Source organism: Tamandua tetradactyla, chromosome 10, assembly GCF_023851605.1.
Source record: "Tamandua tetradactyla isolate mTamTet1 chromosome 10, mTamTet1.pri, whole genome shotgun sequence".
Taxonomy (NCBI): Eukaryota; Metazoa; Chordata; class Mammalia; order Pilosa; family Myrmecophagidae; genus Tamandua; species Tamandua tetradactyla.
This window is the reverse complement of record NC_135336.1, coordinates 2,427,406-2,455,107: the sequence shown is the minus strand read 5'-3', so window position 1 is coordinate 2,455,107 and position 27,702 is coordinate 2,427,406. Positions and strand designations below refer to the sequence as shown.

Below are 27,702 nucleotides of genomic sequence, written 5' to 3'. Positions count from 1 at the left end.
CCCCTTACCACATGGTTCCCATATCAATACTTAGGCAACAACTCCACTCTACAGAGTTTATTGGGTTTATAACTGGACAAAGTCACATGTATACAAAATGAAGCTCACACTATCCCAAAGCAGAGTAGGGATTAAGGGCTGGGATTCCATTACTGGCCTTCATGGGAGCTCTGAGGTGAGGGGCAGCAGACCATTTTACTCCAGAGAGGTGTGGCCACAGGGAAGGGAAGCAGAGGGGGCCCATCTGGCTTTGGTCACAGAACTCAGAGCCTGGCACTGGGCTAGGACAGACAGACAGATGGAGGAGCAAAAGTCCCCAAGCCCCCACCCACCTCCAGCCCAGGAAGGCCAGGGACTGTGCCAACAGTCCTGCTTGTGAAGGGATTGGTCCAGACCTAGATTCAGGGGCCGGTGCAAAGGGAAGACAGCAAAGCAGAAGGGAGGAAAGGACAATGATGTGTGGTGGCCAGGAACACCCTGGTCTGTGGAAAAGGTGGGGAGGTGGGCTAGCTGCCATTAGGGGCAGCTAGCAACGGGTCTCATAAATGCCGCTGCGGCCAATGTAGCGCACCCATTTGATGACATCATGGTCGCTGTAGTTCAGCTTCGGTTCAAACACCTTCAAGTAGCGCACTTTGAGGCCAGAGGGCGCAAATGGCACCTGGGCAAGGGACAGCTCCAGTTAGGAATGTAGCCTTCTCACAGCTGCTCTCCTCTGGCAAAGTGCACAGTCCTGCCCTAACTCATCTACATGACAGGTGTTGGGATCCTGAAAGAAGCTGAGGGAAGCTGAGGTAGTGAGGGATCTCTAGGTTACTAAAGAAAGCATATTCAAGGATAAGTAGCTATCCTTATCTGGGATTTGAAATCAGGGTGTGCCTGTGATAACTTGAATCAATTTCTTTAATCAGGAGGCAGCAATCAAATAACTGCCTTAGCACACACTGATTCTGCTCAATATTATACACTTAAAAATAAAGTGTAGAAAATTCCATGCCCAACATGCGCAAAGTAAAGTCAGTGCATTTCCCTGTCTATATAAACTGTGTCTTAAACATGGCATTCTAACAATCTAAATTTTCCCAGACAATGGTTTTACAGCAAGCCAAGCAAAAGATTTTTATCAGTGGGAATAGCAATTTCTATTAAGGGGACTGAAGAAATGGGTCTATGAATTAAAAAGTCATTCTCAGATTCGCATCTGTAAGGTGCAGACATTGATATGAATGATCTCTAAGATCTTTCCCAGCACACCCTGCCAAGGCTCTAGCCCTTCCACTGCCATACCTCAAAGTTCATGGAAATGGGGGGTCGAGCCCATTTCTTCTTGTCGTTGGTGGGCAGCAGCTCAATCTCTGCGCTGATCTGTGACTCCTTCATGCCTGCCATGCGCTTGATCCTGGTAACATAGGGGCAAGGGGCAGCAAGGGTAGCCTGGAGGAGTTTCAAGGGGGGCTGCCTTTGGGTAAGGGGGGAGAGAGCCCAGGAACTTGTGGGAGGTGGCAGGATCCTACTAAGCACTTGCTCTGCAACCTTGGGTCTATTGTTCCTTTAGCACTGTGGACCAAGTTTTATGCTTAGATACCTAGGCATACTCTGTTTCTGAGCCTTGCTCTCTGTCTGCTTTGGCAAATGGGGAAATGTTAAACCATCTTGGAAAATAAAGGCACACATGAACCCTTGTGTAAGCATGTACACAATCACACAGAGGAGTAAGGGCTGAAAACACAAACAGAGGCTCCTGCAGAAACAAACAGGGACCTCCCCCACCTCCAATCCTCTGCACAGGATGAAAGCTTAAACTGCTGTGGCCTCATGAAGGAAAGACTTACTTCCACACAATGGCATTCTCGCTGGCTTTGTACTTGGCCTTGCCCTTCATGCAGATCACCTGCACTCCACTTGTGTTCAGTGGGGTTGGGATTCTCACCTAGAAGGGGCACACTTGTCAGGAACTCTGAAGCCCAGCATCAGCTGTCTTCACTCACTTCTGGCTCTTCCTCCTCCCCAAGTTCCTTGTCCTCACCTCAATCTTCTGGGCCAGTAGTGAGGGCTTGAAGTTGGACTTTATAACCACCTTAACCTCTAGTTTTGTGCGACCCACTTCTCGCACGAGTGGGATCACCCGGAAAGGAAGGATGATGTCCTTGGTGGTGCGATACCTTTGGAGATCAGGGAGCAAGGTTGGCACAGCAGAACCTGTCCCTCTCTCTCACCTCCCTCTCTGCCAACAGCATCCCCTTTCTCACACCCCAGTGGCACCTCATGAGCTCAAACTCTCCATCTGGTGGGATGAAGCTGATGCTACGTTCAGAATCAAACTTGCTGAGCCGCACACACTGGTGGAAGGTGCAGTCATCGATGGCAATTGATTGCTTCCCACTGTAAATAAGGGCAGAAGAGAATGCCTCATTGCACAGGAAAGTGGCAGTTGTCAAGCTAGGAGACTTACCCACCCTTAAAGGCTGCCAAGGCCTGGATGAGGCTTGCACCACAGACTATGGAAAACCACTGGGAATGTTTCTGACTCAGAGGTCCTTGCCTCAGAGTTAGGGGCGACTTGAGTGAGAGCTTGGCAAGCACATCATCCTCTCCTGCTGCTTGGGTCTCAGATATTTCAGGCACACTGAGCAAGGCCATCATTATGTACAGAGCAGGCCTTGGTCCTGGGGACCAAAAAAAAAAGGGGGCTAGCTCTATGAGGAGAGTTTCCTGGAGACAGTCCCCTCATCTCTCTTAAGCATAGATGCCAAGAACAATCAGCCAAGCACTCCCTTGGGAAGAGGAAACAAAGTCCAGAAGGAATTTATGGTTCACTGGGCCCCGCTCAGCCCTCCAAAGGCCACCCTCTCCCACCAATTCCCCTGCCTCAAGCACCTCTTGCTTGTTTCATCAGCTGTGCCCTTGCCCTGTTTCTCAATGACAATCTTGTCATTCATCCCAAATTTGCACTCGGGCATGCCACTCAGGTAGCTCTTCATCACCACCCGGCCTGATACGTGCGCACTCAGCACCTGCCCTGGGGATGGACGGATGGGGGAGTTGTTGTCAGATAAGCAGGAGCAGGATCCTGCCCCCACACCCCCCTCCATCCTCACCATGAAAGGGACCTACCCTGTGGGGACATGAGAAGGTTCACACTCTCCAGCACATCTAGGAAGAGCTCATTCCGGCGATATTTGATGCCCTCCCGTCGCCAACCGATCTGCCCTGTCACCTGGCTGGTGATCTGGGACTGCTCTTCTTTTGTCTACAAGGTGGGTAGGGACAAAAAAGCAATGGCTTCATTCCTTTCTCCCTTCAGTCATCCTAACTCTCTACACCACCCTCATCCCCTCTCCTTCTAGTCCCACCGTGTATCCCATCTTCCCCAACAAGTACTATGGGGCAGGGCCTGGAGAAAACAGGGCAAAGTTGCAAGGTGGAAGCTGAGGGAGCAGCTTACCTGATGCTGGAGGCCACGAAGGCCAACAAGATGCCCACAGGAAACAGCAGGGAAGCAGGCATGAAGAGATAGGCAGGAAAGAAGGAGAAAGATATGAGGCCTGGATCCTAGAGGAGGGCCCAAGCTCTCAATTCCTGAGGGGCAGGCCTGCAAGGCAGTCCCATACTCTCCCTTCCCCCAGTGCAAAAGGAAACTGCTTGAGCTTTATTTCCAGTAACAGAGATGCTGAGTCGGCTGCTCTTAGGGTGGGAGAAGGCCACATAGGGCAAAAGAGGCCTGCGGTTATGGCAAGAGGCTCAGGCCAGCACTTCTGTCAGCTTGGACAGGGCTTGAAGGCCAGCTGGGTGAAGGGAGGTTGGGCTTCACTCTGACTGTAGCCTCCACAATTCATCATACCTGGCTCTTAATGCCCTGCTGAGTGATGAAGGTTTTTAGTGCCCCCGTCTCAGAGTTCTGTGGATAGCCAAAGTCTAGGATTTCTGTAAAGAGAAGGGAACCATCAGCTTCTGGGCAAAAAAGCTCCCTTGTGCTAATTTCTCCCCTGCTATAGGCATTTTTGACCAGCAAATATACAGAAGACAGTGCTTTACAGTATTTACTTGGGATTCATGCTTCACAAGAAAACAAAATGTCAAATTTTTTCAAATAGAGAAAATCAGCAGAAGAGCCTTATGGCCAGTGGGAGATAAGTCAAGGAGCCCTGAGTCCCTAGAAAACAGAGATATGGTTGGGAATATGAAAGATCTACCCATCAAACCCTACAAAGGAACAGAGATAACAATGCACCCTCACTACCCCAAAGTGGTCTGCAAGATCTGACCCTCCCTCTTGCTCTGAGACACCTGTTAAGATGGGAAGCTGAAGGATAGTCAGTAAACTAAGGCCCAAACCACCAAAGTAAGAGGGTAATGCCTGCTTAACTATAGGAGGCCACCCACCAAACCCCAGAGCCAGGTTCCTAGCCTTCATGAAAGACCAGAACTGCCCCCACCCCCAACCATTGGTCCAGTCCATTTCTGTGTACTACTCTGGAGCAGGCTTTAGGTCTGGATTTGGATTGGCCTTCTCAGGGGCACAGAGACACAAGCTCCAGAGATTAGACATTTTGTAAAGAAAATCCATAGGGCACTGGAGCCTCAGACCTGCTCCATCTCCAGGCCAGGCCCAGTCAGATTCACCCGCCACTCCCCCTTTGGCCCACCAGCCTCACCATCCAGCAGCTCATATATAAGCACAAAATTGTTCTTGATGTTCTCCTCACTGATCTTGCCAAAGTAGGCAGCCATTACGTCACACATCTTGTAGAGGAATTCAAAGACCATGGCAGCATTGACATTCTGCTTGGTGACAGCTGCCAGCCAGATGTTGGACCGCTTAACATGGAAAAAGCTGGTACGAGCGATGTTGGTGACTGGGCTGCGCACCTGCTGCCGGGCATGGATAACATTGACCCGAAAGGCATCCACTGCATTCCTCCTGAGGGAAAAAGAGTACACAGAGGCTACTCAGCATCCAGGCAAACCTCACTCCATGGAGATCAGCTGCAGCTGCTAACAGCCCTACCCTCTTCAGTGCTGAAGTTTGTCATATACTCTAAAGCTAAGATCTAAACCACTGGGTGGTTCCCTCTTTGTGACTTCCAGTGCAGGCATTGGAGGAGGACGAGAACTACGTTGGTGTCTGAAAGCCAAGAGAAAAAAGGAAGTCAAGTGGCAATGATGGAGGACAGATGTAACCTCAATAAAGTGAGGTTCATCAGATTTAGGGAGGTACGCTCATGACTTGAACACAACTGCTATACCCCAGTTGCTACCTCCCAGGCCCAGATGAGAGACTCTGTTACTTCTCAAATTCTCTCACTAGTGATCCCACCAGTAGGGAAAGCCTACTCTTTCAGAAGTTAAGAAAAGAAGGCATAACTTTACAAAAGGCTGTTTGGGTAGAAGTACCTCCAAGGGGCCATGAAGCTGTGCCACCCATTCTTATTCAGAATCCAATTCCAGGGAAAGTTCAGAGAATGAAAAAGAATGAGAGAAAACAATGATGGGGGCAGGGTCCCCCACCCACCTGTGCCTGGGCGGCAATTTGACAGGCCGCTTACCTATTACTACGGCAGCCAATGAGATGGGATGAGAGAAATGACGCCAGCAAGACGAGGAGAGTGACAGTAACGAGAGAGAGGGTTAGACACAACACACTGGGGTGAGTGGAACACACCATGAGGTAGAAGCAGACAAGTGACAGGCAAGGGGATAGAGCCCAGCAAGGCATGCAAGGTGGTGTGTGCCCTGGCCTTGGCTTAACTGGATCCGTACAAGGCAGGTGGGATGGGTGGGTGTAGCCAACCAGACTTGGGCAGGTCAGGCATTGCCCCAACTCCAGCTCATGCCCCACCACCAGCCAATGGACAAACAGCCACCATGGCCAAGTCAGCCTGTCAGCTGGGAAACCAAGGAGCTAGGGGCTCTGTAACATATCCATTCTGTCACTGCTTATCCCGAGCTTTTTGAGGGAGGAAAACGGCAGGAGGAACCAGAAAAGCCTAGCTTCATTAGAGCTGCTGAGGCTAGGCTATGACCCCTCATTCAGAAAAGAACAGTGGTGAGTAGGTTGCGGCAGAATGAGAGGTGAGGCTCTGGTTCCTTGTTGTAGTCTCAGGGACTCATGACAAAGAACTGTTCTGGGTCTGCTTCATATAGGCCAGAAAGGGAGCAAGGCCTTCCTGTTTTTCCCTCAGTGACTGTGGTTTGCTTCAGGCTTGCTCAGGACCTCTCCTCTAGGAATGGCCTAGAGGAACTGAAAATGGCTGAATCAGCAGCCTGGCTACTTCTGAGAAAGGGGGGGTGGGGAGGATTTGGCAGCCTGGGGAGGTTTTTGAGAGAATCCAGTGAAGGCTCCCACCGTGAAATGTGAAAAGGGCTTTTGAGAACAAGACTTAGTTGGATTAGGACTTGCAGCCTGGCCACTAATTCCACTCAGAGGAGGAATCAACCTGCCTGGGAAAAAGCATTCATTTCCTCCAGCAACCAGGTCTGTCACTAAGAGAAACAAGGAAGCATGAAGGGTAGGAGTCCTAAGCCTGAGGCAGTTACACGATTCTACAAGTCTCACCTAGCAGCCTGCAAGCTGGGTGCCAGGCCAGCACACCTAATGGGAATCAACTTGTACTAGCTGAGCTTCCAGGATGCAGCAAGGGGCGAGGGTGGTACAAGTCAAGCCTCTGCTAGGAATAAACCTAGTCTTGCATGCTGAGGAGAGGGGCAGGGGTAGTAGGGGCATAGATGGCTCAGCCAGAGGACTCACCCGATGTCATCTCGGTAGACCCGGGAGATGAGCACCTCCCCCTTGTGATTATAGATGAATAACCCTCCAATCATGGCGGCAGCTCAGTCTCCACAGTCCATTGCTCTTAGAACAGGCCTAGGACAGGAAGGGACAGGGTAAAGGAAGGTCTAAGAACCCCTGCAACATTCCCTGTAGGGTGGTGCAGGTCACTGGTGGGGCTTTTTTCCTGACTCAATCCTTGAGCAAGTGATCCTGCAGCCCTTCCAGGCATGCCCCTCCCTTCAGCCAGGCTCCAGTTCCTGTTTATTCCACACTGGAAGGACGAAAAAGACTGCGAGGGACTTGGGCCTAGGATCTAGGCCATTTTGACCCTCCTTTTTCTGGGGCTGAGCCCAGACGGTGGCCCCCTCCCCCTCTTCACATCACTGAGCTCAGAGAGGCTCCTTTTTGGCCCCCTCCTGTGCAGATTCTCATTCAGGCTCCAGTTAGTGAGTCACTGCGGCTGGAGGAATGGCGGTAGGAATTACTCCAGCTGGTTCAGGCATGGGGCCCCCAGGCACAGCCTTAGGAGCTCTCAGGATCTACTACCCTTCTAAGAAGGCAGCAGGGCCAGAACTGCCAGCTCTCTAATTCCACAGGCTTACACATTCCAGGAAAGGGTGTGCAGGGTGAGGGAGGAAGAGAGAAGGGAGGCTTCAGGCCCTGACATGGACCTAAGTGTGTGGCCCCAACTTCTCCCAGGCAGTCAGATAAGCAGGCAAAAGAGCCCCCGCCCTGACAGACAGACTATACTTCAGTGACCCAAGCTTTGCTTACCACAGTTATTTTCAAAATGAGAGGTTCCCTCTTAAATCCAGGGGATGGGTTGGAGGTTGATTTTCCCATCTGAATTTCTGTTATTCAGACCCACCAATTAACTCACTTCTAGTCTGAGTGCCCATAAGAAAGGGGCAAGGATGTCAGATATTCTTGAATTACCCAAATTATTTGGGTCAAACTAATTTAGACAGTTTGAGAGGAGAAAAAGAGTTAATTTGGTTCTAGATTTCCTAGGTTAGCCCTGGTATTAATTTCATAGGGGAGAGTTTAGCAGGCTTTTCTAAACTGGAAAGTAGACTTTTACTGTGGCCATCAAGGTCTACCAGACTAGTGAGAAGTCTCTCAGGGTGGTGGACACATCCCAGCCCGCAGTCCCAAAGAAGCTGGAAAAGGAAATGCAAAATGGAGGGAGAGTCCTCGGCAAAGAACGAAGTTCACAGGTATCAAGTGGTAGGTAGCTCCAGGGCACCAGAGCAGCAGAGTTGGGGCCCAGGACAGGAATGGAATATTTAGCCAAGGGAGAAGACCAGCAGCCACAGCCAGGCGGCATACTCAGGTGAACCCATACAGCGGGAAGTAGAGCTACGAAGGCGCCTAGAGGAAAGAGTTTCTAGTCTGGAAAAGGTGGGGCTGAGGAGGAAAACCCGGTATGGACAGATTGACAACAGTGAATAAAAGAAAGCTGGGGAGACGGAGTCTGCTCTGCGGTTTGGGTGCAGAGGCGTAAGAGGGTAGTGGGCTTTCCGCCCAGTGGACAGGGACCGCCGCGGGAAAAGATGGTGCAGCGGGGTGCGGGCTGTGTCAGAGGACTGAGACCCTGGGAGGAGGGGGGTGCCGGGGCTGGGAGACTTGTCACAGTTCACGGAGGTGGATCGGGGGGTGTCACTGTCCTAGGAGATGGGAGAAACGTCCTTGCGCCGAGAGGAGGAGGCGCCGAGGGGTAGAAGGTTTGTCACGATCTTGGGGAGGGGGGAGCCGCGCGGTGTCCTTGCTCTGGGAAGATTCTAGTGCTTTTCCCTCTCCCACGAAGCGCCAGGCAGGTCAGGTGGACGCTCCCTGACCATCCCGCAACCGCGCCCGGGGCGCCCGAGTCTCGCCGTCAGCTCCCTCCCGGATCCGAGGGCTGAGGCCACTCCTGGGTGTGGGCAGCTTTCCGCGTAGCGCCGTGCAGGCAAGGGCAAAGCTGGGCGGCTGGATAGGCGACCCGCGGCGCTTTTCTCCACCCCTCAAAGCCAGATCCCGCTCTCACCTGGTGTCTGCGGCCCCCCGCTCGGCCGGCCGGGCCACTCCAGCGATCCCAAGATGTCCGCCCGCCCCCTGCTCGCCAGCCCGCTGCCTCGGCTTTCACCGCAGTGCCGCGGCCCCGCCCCGACCTCTGCTGCGCGTGCGCGTTCGTCCTCTGCCAAGACTACAAGTCCCGTCAGACCCCTCGGCCTTCTCGCTTAAGTTGTGAGAGGTCTAAGTTTAGGAAAACTACAACTACCGACAGCCTTCGGGAACGCGCCCCGCCCTTTGGGCGTAGCCTTTATTCCATCCCGTCCGAAATACACATCCCCGCGTACGCCGCCCCGCCCACCCTATTTTCCCCACTAGGCATTCTGGGAATTGTAGTCTCTGCTTTTACCCCTGTTTTGGAGCGGCTTAGAGGATTAATGCCGCTTGATTGAAGCCCATCTGTTAAGCACTCTATTGTAGGCCTTTTCAGTCTCCGGAGTCCGAGGATTGGCAGTCCTTACTTTACACACAAACATACGATTTGGCTGTAAAGAGTGGGTGCTGAAGTTTACCGCTTTCTAATAGGCAATCGAATCTGATTTCCTAAGCTTTTTCATCATATATTTGGTCCAATAACGTACCTTTTTCCAGGAATCAAGACCCGCAAGGAGAGTGGGGGCAAATACTTGGAAGAAACAAGCTGAGCTTTTCATGGATAAGTCTATGTTCTATCTCAGCTATGTCTATATGATTGAGCTCCTCAAGGCCAGGACCTGTATGCCTTCTAGTTACAGAAATATATATTGCTCAGAGATATGGTGAGTTGACTTCAACTGGGCATGGGATTTGAAATCCTCTCTTTGATGGACAGTTAATCTTCACATCCAAGCTGAGAGGAGACAAAGCCAATCCTCAAACAGGAAATGCCTGCCTGGCCTTTGCAGGACCTGACTGAAATCTGCTGGCTCTTCTTCATCTGACAGAGATGGCATCCTGCCTTCCCTGGGCAGGGCTGAGCCTGTCCTGGGAGGAAGGAAGGGCAAGAAAAGAAACCTGGTCGCAAACCCTACCATCCCTAGCATCCTCCTGCCGGAAGCTAGAATGTGGCAGGATGATCTGGCCTCCCTCAAACCATAATCACAGCCTGATATCACTAAATAAGTGAATACAGGCACTTCTGAAGCTTGAACCAGCACTCAAGGCTTCTGTCCCACCTTTCCAAAAGCTTTATCTTCCACACATATCTCTTAAACTCCTGCCAACTCAGTCAATAATAGTAACAATAACAACAGTAATAATAATAGCTACCATTTATTGAGCACCTACTCTACTACGTGCCTGGCACTGTGCTAGGCACTTTTCGTACAATATCTAATTTAAATCCTCACAACAACCCTGTGAGGTAGGTATTATTATCGTCATTTTACATATGAGGGAACTGAGGCTCAGAAAGATTAAATGATTCTCCTAGAAGGGGATGACTGAAAAGTAGTAGAGCTGGTATTCAAACCCAGAATGATCTGACTCCAAATCCCATACTCAGTGCACTAAAGTAGAGGCAGAGGGGAGAGGAAGGGCCAAATTCAATAGAGATTGCTGGAATAGAGTGGATATGATATGCTGACTGGTAAAATATGGGATGAAGGAATTATAGCCCATAAATGTTCTAGTTTATGAGCTTTTGTAGATGTGGTAAAGATAACCAGGATAGAATTCAAGAACATACTTGGTGGGGAAGATGATGACTTGAGTCCACATGGATATGTCCATAGAGTCCAGTGGATAATAAGAATACAGATCTAAAGTTTAGTGGGGAAGTTGGGGCTGGACAGATATGGGAACCACCAGCATATCAGTGGCAATTGAGGACAGGACAATCAATGACCATTTTGGGAATAAGTAGAAAGGAAAGAGAAATAGACCAAAGAAGGAACTTGGGGAGGGGGGGCACCGATACTAAAGACCTGTGTAGTAGTGGAGGAATTCTCAAGAGAGTTGAACAAGGCAGAGTCAGAAAGGGAAGAGAAGTACAGGAGACAGCCCTGTAGTGTGGCTAGAGGAAGCCATAGCCCTGGATAGGAGCAAACCCAGAGCTCCCAGAGGGCAGGGAAGACTGAGCACACTTCCAGCACAGCCCTCTGTTCACCAAAACTCTAGGAAGTATTTGTTCAATGAATGAATGCCAAAACGCTCCTACCTTGGTTTGCCCCAAAGCCTGGCACGAAGGACTTCACCTCACTCTTAACATTCCGACCTAGGTGAGTGTAGGTGAGCCAGGAGATTTTATGGCAGAGACTTAAAAAGAAGTTATGATTTGTTTAAAGGAGAGACTAAAGTAATACAAGAAAACTTGGCACTGTCTAGAAGTCCCAAAAGTTCCCCTGTCCAACTTCAACTGTCTCATGTGTTCCTGTGTCCTTGCTCTGGGGTCATGGTTAATGTGGAAACAAGGAAGCGTGTGTGTATGGTGGGGGCAGAGTGGTAGTGGTGACAATGGCCTTTGTCGGTTGCTTGGGGAGTCCTCTGCTGAGCCCACTTAGAGCCAGCTTATGGGCCTTATCCAGGTAGGACGATGAGAGGATGAGTGTGGGAAGCTTTACAACTATGATGAGGGGAGAGGGAAGTCAGGGAACCGGCCCCACAACCTGGGAAAGAACTGGAAAAGAGGGGTTCAGTCCTCTGAGCAGGGACCAGCCCTGAGATTAAGCAAACTTGTATAGCCACCTTGTGCGGTGTGTGTGTGTGAAAGAAAAAGAGAAGTAGAGAGAATGAGAGAGAGAGAACATTCACTTTGGAAAGGTGATTGGTGAGAGGCTGGGGCCCTCCCAAAGAAGCCTAGTGACTCAATAGGCTGAAAGTGTGGGTGTGGGGGCTGGACATCCTTGGGGAGCCCTGAGGGGCTGTTGAAGTAGGGCTCCTGGTCTCCTCGGAGGCCCTCGCTGTCGACTCACAGAAAGTCAAACAGCCCGAAATTCTTGGCTGCTCCAGGCCCAGGAAAAATTGGGGAAGGAAAAAACAAAGAAAAGAAATATTTCAGGCCCAGAGGTGAGACGAGCCTGTTTGTTAGTAATGTTAGGAGTCTGAAGGAGCCAGCACGCAGGCCAGGCACGGCGGGGAGTGGAGGGAAATTGAGAAGAGATGCTCGCTGGAATGTAATAGCAGCTCAAGCAACTGAGGGACCCTCTGGGCTTCTGGTCAGGGCTGAGCACAGGCAGGGACAGCATGGGTGGTTACTGGAGGTGACTATAGCTCTAGAGTGCAGGGCTGAGGCAGCAGGCAGGGAAAAGTTAGGGGCAGCAGATGAAGTGAAAAAAATTTTTTTGTGTGTGGTAGTTGGGTGGCAGCATTCTGGGGCAAAGTCAAGAGATTTGCACACATGCTTGAGAAGGTGGGTTAACAGGGAGCTGGTGTAGCTGAATGAACGGTGAAAAGGACCTGAGGGGGAAAAGGAAAGAATGGGGTGGGGTGAGCAGGGATCCCGGGACTCTGCTGGGGTCAGCTCCTAAAGTGTGTGTGGAGGGTAAGGTGTGAACAGCAGCAACAGCATGTCTAATCACCTGCAGGCCAGAGAAATGAAGTATCTTGGGAAGTCCGGTCTAGAGGTTAGTGGGTAGGGGGCAGAAGCCCGGCCAAAGGCAGGTTAGGGGCTGCAGAGCCAATTGGTGGGTATACTCTACCCTCCCAGCACCCCATAAGCAGTTAGGGTGTCTGGATTTAGTTCCGTTTATTTCCCTTTCAGGTACCAAAGTAAAAAAGATGGACGGATGGAGAGAGGGACGCAGCTGGCAGGGTGGGAAAGGCTGGCAGTGGGTGAGGGGCCCTGCTCACATCACATCCACAAAGAACTCACTGGGGTTTCCCATGGCCATGCGGAAGGACTGTCTGCTGGCGGTCAGTTCTGGGGGCACTGAGGCCAGGTCACGGCCCGGGGGGGCCCCTGGGGGCCCCAGGGCTGCGGGCGGTGGGGGCATCATCAGCATTGGGGGGCCGTAGAGTGGGGGCACACCAGGAGGCCCATAGCTTGGGTGCGTGTGGTGGCTGCGGAGGCTGCTGGCCAGCGAGTGGTGGCTGCGGTGGCTGTGCTCACTGGCTGCCGGGCCCGAGCGCTCGCTAGGAGCCCGCTCCCGCGGTCCCCGCAGGCTGCTGCGTGTTGTGTGGTCTGACTCGCTGCCACTGCCGCCTGACTTCGAGTCCCCAGCCTTTGGGTCCTTCTCTTTCCGCCGGTCGCTGCCACTGCGGTTGGAGCCGCTGCTCCGGCTGCCTGCAGGGGCCGGGTAGGGATGCTGAAATCCTGTAGAGCGAGCTGGGAGCCCGTCTGCAGCTCCCTTCCACACCCCCCTCTGCCTTACCTTCACTGTGCTGGCTGCTGGCACTGCCCCCGCCATAGCTGTATCCCAGCTCTGGGAAGCCAGGGTGGGGGTTGTAAGGGTGGGGAGGTGGTGGATACTGGTAAGGGAAAGCCATGGGCCAAGGAGCAGCCCCGGGGTGTGGCAAAGGGGCCAGTGTGTCCTGGTCAGAGGCACCACTGGAGCCATCGTGGTCGTGGAGGGACAAGTTAGCCATGTCTGTGGAGGCAAGGGGAAGGCCTGTGAGTTAGGTCTATCCCTTGCCCCTACACATCTTGATTAGGAGAGAAGGGGTCCCAGCCTAGGTTGGGTGGATTGGCTTTGGATAACTGCCCAACAGCAGTGGAATTTCTGATCTGAATGGGAGGAGGGAGCTGCTAGATCTCATGTCTCCTCTGGACCCTTCTGCCACCTGCTGGGGGCATGGGGTGGGAGACCTGGCAGAGACAATCCCAGGGAAAACCTTCCTCAGGAATGCCCTGAGTCACTATTTCAGATGCTCAGTGCCAAATTCTGACACCCATCTTCCAATCCCTTGGAGCCCCCCTACCAAGTTTCTGGCAGATTGTCCTCTGCTCAGTGGACTGGAAGAAGGAGTAAAACTTTATTTGGCCATTTTCTCTTCTCTTCACTTAGAGGTAAGAAGTTGGGGGAATATGGAAGGCTGAGAATCTAGAGAGAAATCAGATATTGCATACCTACCATCCCTGAGGCACGATACAAAACACTTCATCTCATGCAAAGGCTATGGCCACCTTATTAGGAAGGTATCATTTACATTTTTCCAGAGGAGAAAAGTGAAGGCTATAGGTCAACTCAAGCTAAGAAGTTGCTTAGCTTCTCCTTACCTTTCCAGATGAGGTCATTAGTTGGTAATAGGGGGCAGTTTGGGGGAAATTTAAATGAAATGTTGACCCTCCCCTCCCTTCCCCCCACTCCAGTGCCACTGTCTAGGATGAAAAGAAATACCCATTAAACTCCTTTCAGAGCCTCCCTACATAGTGATCCTCAGGGAAGGCCCCGGGTCCTGCTGGGGAGTGTGGGAATAGAATGGGAAAGGGCCAGTTAGATGCCTCCTCTGTGCCCTGCACCCTCCTCCCAGCTGAGCTCTACACAGCATCTGTCTCACTGGATTAACATCACTTATTTCATGACTCTGGCTCCTCTAGTATACTGCATACTCTTTAAGGACAAAGCTACCCCAACTAATGTTAGGGGAAAAGGGGTTTCCAGAACTGATTACCTGTCTGGGACACCCTTTGTTCACACCTCATCAGTACCAGGTCCCAAGCTCCTAGAGAGGTGTACCTGCCTTGGGGGTCAGCTGTGGAATACAGATGTGCCCTTTCCTTCAAGCCTGGAGGTGAACCAGTCCAGCTTTCCAGGGTAGAAGAGGTGAGAAGAGAGGGCTCTGAGGGGGGGTTGAGACAACTGGTACAGTCTACCAGTTAAGCCATCAAGATGTTAAGTGGCTGGCAAACCTGAGGAGAGTGACTATGTGCTTCTGGGGCTACCCAGGCCCAGCTCTTTCTTTTGATCTTGCCATACTTGCAGGATGAGGACACCTTGGCTACTGACCAGATAAAGGCATTTCTGTCAGCACCACCCCTCCATCCCCACCCCCATCCGGAGCTGTGCCCTGGTGGCCTTGGTCCGCGGATGAGAGAACCAGGAGGCTCCAGGGAAGAAATGTCTCTTATGCAGAAGCCATAACTGTTCTCAGAAGTACATATATCTCACAGGATTTGGGGCCAGGGTTGACTTCTGCTAACAATGATAATAATAATCCTATTTCATAGAATCTAAGAAGGCTCTGATTGTAAGATGGCACTCGAGTTTCAGAGATACTAAAATGTGAAAAAATATGCATCCTTGAGCCAGTTAAATATACAAACAATGGCCAGCTTTTAGAGAGCACTTATTATGGGCCAAACACTGTGCTAAGAGCATTGTATATCTTATATCATCCTCAAAACAGTCCTATGAAGTAAGTTCTACTGTTACTTCTATCTTACACATAAAGAACTTGAGGCATTGAGATATTGTGTTGCTTACCTGGGTTCACACTTAGAACTAATCCCAAAATCTTATGCATCTATCACTACTCCACGGGGCCATGATGAAACTGCTGAGCACCAGGGACCCCACCCTCCAATTAGTGTGTTATGCAGGAGAGCCATTTTAGTCCCTAGAACCCAATCTGAAACATTTCAAGAGTTAGCTTTGGGAGTCAAGCCAGATATATCTGCTCTGAGGTGGAGAGAAGACTCCCTAAGAGCAGATATAGCTGCTGGCAGTGGGCCTCAGCTCCCTGTCCTGAGCAATGAGGATGTGACACCCCCAGCCTGTTCTCAGGTTCAGAAGGAGAAGGGAGGATCCCTGCAGACTATTCTTGCTCAGTAAAACCACGTGGGCTTTGTACTCTTTCAGGATCAAGTCCAAACTCCTTGGTATAGCTTGCAGGGTTCTCTGCAACCTGGCCCTGACAGGTCCATCAGCTTCATCCCATGGCACATCTACCCTCAGGGATTTGAGGAAACTGTGCTCTTGGGGTCTAGGTCCTGCCCTGGCAAAACCTGCTGGATGCTTGGAGGCTTAGCAGGGGCCAAGGGTAGGAACTCTGGCCTTGCTGAGACAATGTCTCTGTAGCACCACACACCCAGGTGGTGAGAAGAAAAAGGGTTCCAGAACCATAAAGACCTGGATCCATGGCCTAGTTCCTCTGCTTCTTGTTGTGAGACCAAGGATGGACTATTTAACATCTACAATCTCAGTTTGCTCACCTAAAAACAGGGCTAGTAACCATCGTCCCCCATCTCTCACATTGGGACTCCCCTCCCCCTGTAGGGGGGAAGGAAGTTGTGAAGATTGAGAGGTGATTCTTTACAAACAACCTGTATGTTGCCAGGCACAAGGCAGATGCTTAGAAAATGCCAGCCCCGAGAGGGAGACACAAGGCAGGTCTTATGTCTTCTCTTCAGGCTGGACTGGCTTCTGCCCTGCTTGCAGAATTCTCAGGCCAAGACCTGAGCCACTATTTCTGCTGCTCCCTGAAGTCTGCTGCCACATCCCTGGGTACCTCCCCACTCCCAGCAAAGAGACAGGGCAAAGAGATGGAGAAGGCACATACTGCCACAGAGGTCGCCGAAGATGTAGTAGCACTGCTCAGAGAAGGTGATCTTGTTGACGGTGTGGCGAATGAAGCCAGCTTTCAGCAGGTTGCTGGCATACTTGCGGGCCTCCCGCCGGTCCGTGAAGCCTTCCACATTGTGGTACAGCCAGTCCACCACATCTGAGCCTGGGGGCAAGGCTGCCACTTGAGAGGCCCATCTGACAGGCTCATCTGGCCTCACAGAAACCACGAGGCTGGGACTGATTCCAGCTCAAAGGAGTGGTCCAGGGGGAGTCCTTGAGCCCCAGCCTGCCCCATCCATCACTCCCCAACCCCACCCCTCATCCCACGAAGGGGCTACTCTCACCAATGAAAGCATTAGGGATGGTAATCTTGAGCCACATGCGATCACGGACCTCCAGCCCCGATTCAGGGGAGGCCATAGCTTTTACGATGGCGGCCATGTCACTGTGGATGGACAGGTGGAAGTCGTCTAGCCCTGGGGGTGGGAGGCACAATGGTGAAGTCGAAGGGGGCTTTAGAGCTGGGTAGTTAGGAGTTTGCATTCCTGCTCTACTACCCTACTTATGGGATCAATATTTGGCAAATTACTAACTTCTTAAACACTCAGTTTCCCCTTCTGTAAAAATGAGGATTTTAATATCTATTTTACAAGGATTTTTGAAGAGAGAATTAAATAGTGTAAAGGAAGGTGCTTAGTGCAGTATATAAAATGTGTATTATGATGATAAAACAGCAGCCATTTATTGAGTGCTTACTTTATGCAACACACTGTGATTGATGCTTCATTTATATCCTCTCATTAAACCTCACAGGACCTGGTAAAGTGCATATTGTTAGTCCCATTTTCAAGAGGAAATTGAGGTTTCCTGGGTGCTCCATATGAGTTCAGAAGCAAACACTGCTTGGTGAGGGTTGGGTGTCCAGTGGGGAAAGCTGCAGTGTGAGGTAACTGGAAAAAACTGAGTCCCCTTTCCAGTCCTGCTGCTCAGGCAGGAGTTCCCATGTGCACCCTCATCAGTCCCTCCCAGCTGGTCCTGCCTGCTGAGGACAGGGGTAACACTCACGCTCTGTGTCAGGGATGGAGCTGGTGATGGAGGAGCTGGTGGAGGTGATGGTGCTCAGGGAGGGGCTCATGCCATAGGCAGGGAAGGTGCCGGTCATGGCTGCAGTGTGGGAGACCCAGGCTGCAGGGTCAATGGGCCGAATGGGCTCACCTGCAAGGAGGACAGGAGTTACAGGCTGCCCAGTCTGTCCACTACTGGGCCCAAGAGAGTGGGTGTGGGGCTTCAGGGTGACTAGAAGGAAGGAGAGACAAGGCTCACGTATGCCAGGCACCAGCTTTAGGGCCGGGTCCCCCATCCACTTACTCCTGGGCAGTGTGAAGCAACCACGTGGACTTGGGTCCCAGCACTTGGCTACAGTCAGGGTGATGGGCCTGAAAGCAAGGGTGTCTCTAGTGAGGGTCGGATGTGTAAAGGTAGGATGTGTGGAGGCCAGACCAAGCTCTTCACCTAACAGCCAGAAATGACTGCCCCTCCTCTCCAATGCCCCAGGCTATGCATACCCTGGTTTGTGCACGATCTCTCGCAATACCCGGACTGCATCATCATTGCTCATGTTCTCAAAGTTGATCTCATTTACCTGAAAAAGAAGATGAGGAAGGGGAAAGCAGCTGGACTTGAGGGGTAGGGGACTGAACCTGTGGGTCAGGGTTCTTCCTCCCACCAGGGAGGGGTCTCTGAATTAGCCAGGTACAGATGGTGGAGACCTCTCACCACTCCTCTCAACACCACACCCAGGGTGAGGTGGGCAATGGTACCTGTAACAGCATATCTCCTGGCTCGATGCGTCCGTCAGCAGCCACGGCCCCACCTTTCATGATGGAACCAATGTAGATGCCTCCGTCACCACGCTCGTTGCTTTGGCCCACGATGGAGATGCCCAAGAAGTTATACTTTTCTAGAGTAAATAACAAGATCTTGAGAGGGGAGCAAGGGTCCTACCTGAATTGCAAGTCCCTTATTAGAAAAGGGGTGCAAAGGGACTAGAACTGACATTTACTTAACCTGAACCAGGTACTGTGTCTAGTATGGTCAAATATGCTTTCATTTCGTCTTTACTGGCTGTGAGGTAGGGATGTTTAGTCACATTTTACAGAGCAGGTAACTGAGGTTCAGAGAATTGAAGTGGCTTTTCTAAGCCATTAAGTGGCAGAGCCAAGATTCAAGTTCAGATGTAAATGTCAAAGTCAAGGTTCTTTCTGCCACATCTAGCAGTCTCCTAAGAGCAACTAGGACCGAAATCAGAGGGCAAAGATACAATGGTTGAAAGAGAGGAAGTGGAGTGTGTGTTAAAATTTTCAGAAATCACCACCTCCAGGAACCTTCCCCGATGCCATTCTCTGCTTCCACGGCTCTCTGTGCTGTGGAATCTCTGTCATTGATTATGAGATACTGAAATGATCAGTTTGTATATCAGTTTATGTTAAGAGAGCTCCTTGAGGGCAGGGAACATATCTTGTGCCTCTCTGAACTCTTGGAGTCTGCCCAGCATTTGACATATAGCAGGTGCCCGAGTGTGTTGTTTCAACAGACTCACCCATGTTGAGAGTGACTGTGATGATGTTGAGTGACATGGTCGAGTCTGTGATGCTGCTGAAGGACGAGGACTGGAATAGACAGAGGCCCCGAGTAGCAAGTAGGGCTTGCAGGAACTCACTGCCCACCCAACTCCTCTTCAAGGTGAGCCCTCAGCACCCACCCTCCATGGTTTTAGACACCGAACCAAAAAGAAAGAACCAAGAGAAGATGACACTCTGATCTCGCCTGGGCAGGGCTCACAGTCTGTCCCCACCGATCCTGAGCATTCTAGGCCCCGTACCCGTTCGATCCGTGAAACCTTCTGCTTCCGCCGACGCCGCTTATGTCTTCTCATCAGGCGTGAGGCACTGCTCTGCTCCGTGGAGCTGCTGAACCTGTAGGGCCCACAGTCGTTCCCCACCAGGCTGGCCTAGCCCTGCCCAGAGGCACCGCAGGGCCCAGGTTCCCAACTCAAAGCCCACATCCCTCCCAGGAACCCTGCATCCTCAGGGTTTAGGGCTCCTCAGGGGTCACCTGCCACAGTTCCAATGGAAGTAAAATCCTACCTGCTGGTGGAGTCATCCTCATCTGAATCAAAGAAGCTGGTGGTCTCCAACTCACTGCTCATAAGGGTGGATGAGCTGTCATAACCCCCTGGTTCTCGCCGCCGCTCCCCCTTTGTAGTTCCATTTATCCGGGTTGCTGAAGGGATGGAGGCAGCTGGAGTCACACAGTGCCTGATGCACAAGGGAAGGGAGGAAGGAGAGAGGGGCAGGCCAGGGGCTGCACTGGGGCTGGACAATCCAAATTCCAGGCAGTAGGGCAAAGAAGCAGACAGCTGAGTAGAAACTGTACAGGAGGGGTAGGGGTGGAGAAGGCGTGGGTTCAGAGAAGACATACTGTGTTCTGGGCCATCCCTCCGACGTGGCCGCTCTCGCTGGGCGGACACTAAGGAGTCCGTCTCTGTGTCATTGTCGAGGTTCTCCTGGCTGCCCCCACTAGCATGAGGGCTGCAGGGGAAAAAGGACTTGGTGTGCAGGGGGTGCAGGCTGGGAGCTCCCTCCCCCAGTCCTGGGTTGAACCGATGTGACCCTCTCCAACGAGCCTTCCACCCCAGAAGGCCACACTCACTGGAAGGACGGCGGCCGGGAGTCCCCAATGCCTCCTGTGCGCTCCATGGGCGGTGGCAGCTCTGATGGGTTGTCAGCACAGAACGGAGCTGGCTCTGGGTGTGAGCCCTCAGCTGACACCAGCTGAGGAGGAGAAAAAATGGGTGGGTAGTATGATACGGGGGCAGCAGGGAGAAGGGGGATAGTTGGCTTCTAGTAGGACACGAAGGGGTCACCTGAGGAGAATGAAAAGGGCAGGAATGTACAAGCGCAGCTGAGATGAGGAGCTAGGAGGCATGGGATAGGGAAGTGGGGATGGGGTTGGATACAAGGATCAGTGCGCCAAGGCAGAGGTCAGCAGGTGTCAAAAGGGGGCCTGAAGCAGAGTCTCACAGGGCACAGGAGACATTTTTATCCCCACTGTGTGTGTTTCTGTCTTTCCCTCACCGATCCCCTACACCTCATCACTATTATCACCCGTTTCACCAGGGCTACAGACTCTGGGGAGTGAGAAATGGTTCAGTTAGAAACTCAAATGAGATTTAGATATTGAAGTACAGTACCGCCAGGGGCCCAGCTAGTCTCAGCAATGCCTTTCCTCCGTCCGGCCCACCGGAGGGGTGCAGTGGTGAGAGGGCTGGGGAAGGCTGCTTACCCAGGATACCACCCGGCCATTGAAGCAGGGCAGCTTGGCATTGTCGTCCGAGATCTCCTCCTTCACCACTCTGCGGGGGGGGGGGGGGGGGTGAAACAGTGAGTCTTGGGGGGGGGGGCGAAACAGTGAGTCTTGGGGGGGGCGAAACAGTGAGTCTTGGGGGGGGCGAAACAGTGAGTCTTGGGGGGGGCGAAACAGTGAGTCTTGGGGGGGGGCGAAACAGTGAGTCTTGGGGGGGGGGGGCGAAACAGTGAGTCTTGGGGGGGGGGCAGAAATGGAGGTGTCCTCACAATTCCAATTCTCAGGGGCTCCTCCACCCCAAACTGGGAATCAAACCATCAGCACAAGCCCATTCAAATGGGAACAGGGGTGGGGGAGACCCAGAGACAGCTCTTTAACACCAATAGGAAGACACCCACCCTGCCAGGCCCGTCCCTTCCTGGCACACCTTCTCAGTCATCAGGTGACTGCAAATCACATCTGACAAATCGCTGTTCAGCCTGGGTTTGCTCACTTCCTAGACATTCGAGGGTACTTGACCCATCTCCAAATCTCTCCTGGACTAAACCTCTTTTTCTCTTACCCCAAACTAGGGAAAAAGCATGTGGTGATGACTGTATTTACCTTCTTAACTGGACAGGAATATTGACACTTTTCTGAGAGGTATGGACTAGGGATTTAGGGAAATTAGGGAAAGGAGGGGGAGAAGCATTTATCAAGCATACTCTATGTGCCATTATGATAATTAATAGTAACAATTGCTCTCACTTATTGAGCATGTATTATTCCAAGCACTACGCTGAGCACTTGTTTCACTTCCTCTAACACAATAATGCTATAAGGTAGGTGCAGATGGGGAAACTAAGGCTCAGGAGGTCACACCACTGGTAAGTGAAGAGCTGGAATTTGAATTCTGGTTAGCCTGACTCCACACACACAAAGTCTGAATTCTTACCTATCTATACCATTTTACCTTCCTATAGGTATAACATATGAACTTCACATCAGCCTTATGAGCTAGAGGATATGATCTTTATTCTATGAATAAGGAAACTGAGAAACATTCAATAACTTGTTCAAAGTCACAAAGCGAGTAGATGTCAGAGCTATAATTTGGCTCCAGGCTTGACTGACCCCAAACCCATACTCTTACCACAGTCTTTTCTGTAAGATGACAGGTGATGTGTTTCTGTGTGGAGGGTAGGATGTGGGGGGGACAGTGATACAAGGAATGGGAGGCAGGATGCAGTCATGCCCTGCAGTTTGACATGTCGTGAGGCAAGAAGTCAGATACAGAGATTATGGCTGGGGCCAGGGAAGGGAATGGAAAAATCTGACAGTAGTACAGAGCTGGGGCAGTGTGGTCAGGAGCCATACAACCCATGCTTGGAGTTCTGAGCAGAAAGGGAAGACAGCAAAGGAGACGGGGAAGTCCAGTCCTCCCTTTTCTTGGATCAGCTCCTGCCCAGAGGTGGGGATATGCCTGGCTCCTTTGTGATGCTCACATTCTTGGACTTGCAGCCAAGTTTATAGGCTAAGCCTGCCACCCTCCCTCCCACCCAGTGACTCTTCAACTATTTCCAGTTCCACAGCAGCCCCCAAAAGCAGCCCACCATGGCAGAAAGGCTGGAGACAGAATAGGGTGGGAAGAAGGGACAGAGTGGTAGCTCAGAGCCACTGGCCAGGCTGACAATGGGGTACCTAAAGCTTGTAGTCCCCACATGGTAACTGGTGCTCAAAGGAAAAAGGGTATGTGTGACTTGCATGGAAGAGATTCTGTGACCTGTTTTGGAGAGTGTCTCCCCATAGTAGGAAACCACTGCTGAGTCCCCACCTCCCATTCCCTCAGCAGGCCCCACCGCTGGAAACATCCAGCTCCTTGCTACAGATGTTTCCTCTCTTTCTGGGGGTCACTGACAGGTCACCAAGGCTCTGCTGACTCACAATGATCAGCTGATCTTCAGCACTCTTGGGGGATATCATACAGGCCTCCCCCTCCTACAGCAGAGCAGAATGGCTCAGGGTTCCATAGTGCTCTCTCTTTCTCACACACACACACACACACCAAAGGGAGCCGGACAAATATGGGTTCAAATACCAATTCTGCCAATTAAGCCCTCCCATCTCAGAGAAATTACTTAACTTCCCCAAGCCTCTGTCTCCTCCTGGTATCTGGAATTCATAAACGCACGGCTTGTGCCAGTTATTAACTTTCTCATTTTTTAGCAGGGTCCATATTCTACTAACTAGGTATAAGTTTCTAAGGGTAGGAACCAAACAAATCTTCTGCTCATCATTCATTCATTCAATCCAGAAGCCTCTGCTGAGAGCTCAGTGGGTTTTAGGTCCTGTGCTTGCCATTCTAAGGACCTCAGGAAGATCAGACCAGGTGAGCCTGCCTTGTCCTGAGAGAGGTTATGGTCCAGTACATACTTCATGTAAGAACACTGCAAGTGGGAAGAGCAGTCAAAGCAGCAGATTTGTTCATTGGACAGAGATCTGTTGAGTGTTATTTATGTATCTGATCCTAACTAGCAGCTGGGTAGGGCTGTAAGGATAAATAGGATAAAGTGCCAGAAGAGTTCTCATGGAAATGTTCAACCAGAAGGACAGGGAGACAGGTGAAGAGTATTCCAGGCAGAAGGCCCAGAGTTAGGAAAGTGTGTGAAATGCAGGAGGAAGCAACACAGTTAAGTGACCTCACTCCCTATGCTGCCCCCTCATGCTGCTCAAAGCGAGGTTCAAAGGGGGTACCTTGTTCTTCCATCCACTGTCAACCTAGGGCTGAAAAACGTTTATCCTTCCTCCATTTTTCAAATAACTTAAGAATGCTGCTCCTACCCTGAGCCTGACAAATACTTCTGGAACCCAGATGAGACTTGGGGAGCTCTGATGCCTCACAAATCAAGCTCTAGGGGTAAACCTTGCACACAGATGTTGAGGCTGGAGAGCGGCAGCCTTTCTCCTCTGACCGGCTTTCCCATCTGCCAGCAGGTCCCTGGCCTCTGCTCACTTCCTCTCACGGGGCTTGGGTACATGACAGTTTTACCACTTCTACAGTTTACCAAGACACAACATCTCCCACAGAGAGAATATGCTTCTACCACTGGATGGGTAAGGATAGACTTCGGGAAGCATATGCCTTGGGGACTCTAGAGCCAGATGTGTGCCCTTGGGCAAATTACTTAAGTTTTCTGTGCTCTAGTTTCCTGATCTGTAAACTGGGAATACCACTTCCTATTTCACAGGACTGTTATAAGGATTAAATGCACGAAGATTTGAAAAGGATTTAGATCAGTGCCTGACACTCTGTAAGCACCATAAAAGGGTTTGTTAAATAAATGGAATTATATACATATGTTCCTCAGCTATTAGTTGTTGGTATTGTTTTGTTTACTTTGCTTTTGGTGACAAGTTAGCCCTACCAGGTCTCCTGCTTATTTATCATTCTGGTGATAAAAACAAACTCAATTTCCTCCAGTTTGTTTTTAGCATTATTTTCAACCCTGTTAAAATGTCCTAGTCTGATAGTTTGCAAAGGGTATCACTGATGTATACAAGATGATTTTAGGTGGTACCTGAATGAACATTGCTTAGTTCAATAGTTAAATATATATTTAATGTATTTTAACTATGCTAGCCCCTCAGCCCGTCTGGCCGGACCCAGGGTGGCCCTACCATACTGGTTGGTTTTCCCACATCCCAAATTACAAGGTGTTATCAGTTTCTTCTAGACCTTTTCTTCCCATGCCATGCCAGACCATCCACCCTTCCCTCACCCCACCTTTTCCAGATCAATCTCTCTTTCGAATCATCCAATCAGGGGTGTCTGTCTCTGGACTGAAGCCAGAGATTCATCACCAGACCAGGAGTATCCACTCCTGGGTAAAAACAACAACTGAAACAAGAACAGTTCGAATCACCATAGCACTTCCTCTGTACCAAGCACTTTTGCACACATGATTTCATGGGCTTTTCAAGTCCTGAGTTCCAGGGTAGAAAGTGATAGCAAAACACGCCAAGCAGAAGATAGAAGGTGCATGATTCTTGGCGCCAGGAGGCTGAGGCTCTGGGAAAGAAGCTAGACTGATGACCACTGGGGAAAAGAATGTCTTCCTCCACTCAGTTCTGGGGCCTCAGCTGCAGGGCACAGAGCAGGCCTCAGGCCAGGGCTGGAAAGCGCCCTTCAGGCCCCACGGCCAGGGGTGGGGGTGGGGGAGGTTTCCCCCGTGGGCCTCTGGGCTCAACACTGGATTCTCAGCCTGGCTGGTGCTGGGGGCCTCCCCCTCCCCCCTCATCCCTTGGGAGTTGGGGAGGTGGGGGTGAGAGGATCCACCAGGCTCTCCTTCCAAGGCCAGCTGCTACAGAACCTTCTGGCTCCAGCATTCCATCCCTTCTTAAAGGGGAAGTGGCTGCTTCCAAACTCCGCCTGTCCAAAGCCTTGCAGCTGGGCGGATGGGAAGACCCCGCTAAGGAGGGGAAGATGGAGAACACAAGAGATTCCTCCTGACCCTCCCATCCAGACTCTGAGGCCCTTCCCAAGGTCTCCTTCTCAGCCACCATCTGGAGGAAACAGGCCCCAATTCTGAGGGGAGACCAGCACCTGGGTTAGTAAGGAGTCCTCCACAGGGGTCAGGTGCTCCAATCCCTTGACAACATCCCGAAAATTCCAAAGGGAGAGGAGAGACAGCTAAATAAACATCAGTTCTGCAGGCCCCAGCATACAGCCCGGCGCCGGAGCCCTTTCCCCATCCCCATCCCCCAGTTCAGAGCCCCCAGGAGAGAGCCCTTAGATGTGGGATCCTCCAAATATGGCTCTGAGTCGTGGAGCTCAAAAGATGGAGAGGGGAAAGGCTGAGTGCCAAACACCTCAAGTCTACGCTAAAAGGTGGCTCACCTGGCAGGAGGCGAGCTTTGGGACTGGGTGGAGGGACGTGTGTCTGTCTGTCCCTCTGAGGACGTGCGGGTGCTGCCTAGGAGGAACTCTGACTGCTCCTGGAGAGCTGGACATCCCCCTAACGAGGGTGCCCAAAGTGGGAAGGATCCCACCACAGGAGGTGACAGGGGAGCCCGAGGGGGCTGTGACTCCAATCTACGAAAAAGCCAAGGCGGCCCAGATGGGCTGGTCTGCGCCCAGAAGCCCCTAAAAACCTGAGGCGCTGGGGTCGGCAGGAGGCGGGGCGGGGCCTTCCTCACCCGAAGTCGTCATCCATAGACTTGAAGAAGAACTTATAGCTGGGTCGTTGCAGGACGCCCTTAAAGTCCGCCAGGGTGACGCGTTCGGCGGGCAGCGGCAGCTTCACCAGGTACGGCGTCTCCTGCCCGTCTAGGTGGTAGATGATTTTGGTCTCGCCCATGGCTCCGGCCTCGGGCCCGGCGGCCCGTGTGCGGCCTGCTCGGGCGGCCGGGCCGGGCTCTCGGGCAAAGGCGGCGCTCGGCGCGGCCAGGGGCTCAGCCCAGCTGCGCGGCCGGCCGCGGCGCCAGCTCCCTTGTTCTCCGGCCGCCCCCGGGTCCCAGCGCCGCCCGCCGCCGCCGCTTCCGCTCCCCGCTCTCCAGCTCCGCGGGCGACCGAGACTCTTCCGGTGGCCGCGGCCCTCTCGGCACTGGGCTGCGGCCGGCCCGCTCCCCTCCCCCGTCCCCGGCGCCGCCCCGCCCCGGCGCAGCCACACCCCCGGCGGCCGCCGAGCAGCGCTGGCCCCGCGGCCGAAGGCCCGGCCTGGGCCCGGGCCCCGCAGATCCCGCAGCGGCGCTCCACACCTTGGCTCTGGTCCGGGGCCCACAAGGAGCGTGACTGGGCTCGCCCCGGCCCACGGAGATGAAAGGGAGATTCGGCCAGGATGGAGATTCTGTCTCTGGACCCAAGTGGGATCCATGCCTCCTTAACATTCAGGGAGGGGTGGAAAGCAGGGGTCGCTTTGGTCCCCAGAGATGATCTGGGGGAAGGGGGCTTAGTCTATGAATCCCTGGAGGAAAGGAACAACTTGGCATTTTAGGATTTGTTGAGAAGCACGGGTGCTGTCACTGAGCCCACCAAATCCAGCTTGAGGGCTGCACAGTTCTGATTTCTCCTGATTACCTCAGTTGACCTAGCAAGGATCAGGTGCATAGTGGTGGTTTAATAAGTAGATTGAACGATAAATGAGTTGATACATGCATGATTGGGACAGTTAAGTCTTAAATCAGAACTAGATATAACTGTTCCCTAACAGATCTCTTCACCCTTAGCTTTTTTCTTTTATTATTTTTTTCACCCCTAGCTTTTAATTCGTTTAATAAATATTGAGTGCCTATTATGTGCAAGGCAATGGTACTATGCATGAGATATAGCAGTAACCAGGACACATAAGGGTGCCCTCAGGACCTCCAAAGACACTCACAGGCTTGTAAATAACTTTGGAGAATGATAAATACTACCAAGATAAAATGGAGTTATGATTGTGACAGGGGAAAGAAGAATATTCAGGATGGGTTGATCAGAGAAGACCTCTTCCATTTGAACTAAAACCTAACTGATGAGAAGGAAAAGCTATCAGATCTGGGGAAAGAGGGCACAGCTAATTATAAAGGCTCAGGAAAGGAAAAAGCGTGCTAAATCTGAGGAACAGGAAGAATGCCATTGTGACGGGAGGAACCGTGGTAGATGAGGCTGGAAAGATAGGCAGGGGACAGATCGCATAGGGCCTTTTAGGCCACAGTAACAAGTGCAAGCTATCCTACTCTGTTTTGTACAGTTGGCAAAATAGCATTTAAAGAGTAAGCACCTCTTTCAGATCTGCTCAGAAACCTCCTCACATTCCCCAACAATTTCCAAGTATTAACATGCTATTCTAGGTTCTCCATAATTTGACCTCCAGATTATGGACCTTATCTTATTTTTCTTTTTAGGAGATGCACTAGTCAAAATATAAATATCTTTATAGCCTTTGCCTATCTCCTCAACCTTTTAACTCCCCTGGCCAATGCACTTGCTAGCCCCTGCATACAACCTTGTATATTTCCACTTCATTCCGTTCCCTTTACTCTCTTTAATTTTCAAATTTTACCAAAGAAATATGTATGCAGATAATATTAAGAAACTTTTTAACAACAAAAACAGCAGTCCCCTGTCCCATT

At 51.6% G+C, this 27,702-nt stretch overlaps 2 protein-coding genes across 3 annotated transcripts; both read right to left on the bottom strand.

Moving 5' to 3' along the window:
- Nucleotides 1–42: 42 nt before the first annotated feature.
- On the bottom strand, nucleotides 43–8,912 carry AP2M1 (adaptor related protein complex 2 subunit mu 1). The gene is made up of 11 exons (XM_077117727.1): nucleotides 8,799–8,912; nucleotides 6,749–6,865; nucleotides 4,656–4,921; nucleotides 3,842–3,924; nucleotides 3,115–3,250; nucleotides 2,878–3,019; nucleotides 2,263–2,382; nucleotides 2,027–2,162; nucleotides 1,833–1,930; nucleotides 1,288–1,399; nucleotides 43–661 (listed from the first exon to the last, which is right to left on the bottom strand). The coding sequence occupies exons 2-11, from the start codon at nucleotides 6,820–6,822 to the stop codon at nucleotides 527–529; spliced, it is 1,302 nt and encodes a 433-aa protein (XP_076973842.1). The 5' UTR covers nucleotides 6,823–6,865; nucleotides 8,799–8,912; the 3' UTR covers nucleotides 43–526.
- A 1,147-nt stretch (nucleotides 8,913–10,059) lies between these two features.
- Nucleotides 10,060–26,013, bottom strand: DVL3 (dishevelled segment polarity protein 3). 2 transcript variants are annotated; one of them, XM_077117725.1, is made up of 15 exons: nucleotides 25,786–26,013; nucleotides 20,590–20,659; nucleotides 19,957–20,078; nucleotides 19,726–19,835; nucleotides 19,392–19,527; nucleotides 19,127–19,220; nucleotides 18,845–18,914; nucleotides 18,066–18,205; nucleotides 17,811–17,887; nucleotides 17,614–17,681; nucleotides 17,311–17,460; nucleotides 16,590–16,721; nucleotides 16,241–16,408; nucleotides 13,114–13,329; nucleotides 10,060–13,025 (listed from the first exon to the last, which is right to left on the bottom strand). In XM_077117725.1, the coding sequence occupies exons 1-15, from the start codon at nucleotides 25,944–25,946 to the stop codon at nucleotides 12,589–12,591; spliced, it is 2,151 nt and encodes a 716-aa protein (XP_076973840.1). In that variant the 5' UTR covers nucleotides 25,947–26,013; the 3' UTR covers nucleotides 10,060–12,588. The 2 variants fall into 2 exon arrangements, with proteins under 2 accessions (XP_076973840.1, XP_076973841.1); XM_077117726.1 differs by lacking the exon at nucleotides 16,241–16,408.
- Nucleotides 26,014–27,702: the final 1,689 nt, after the last annotated feature.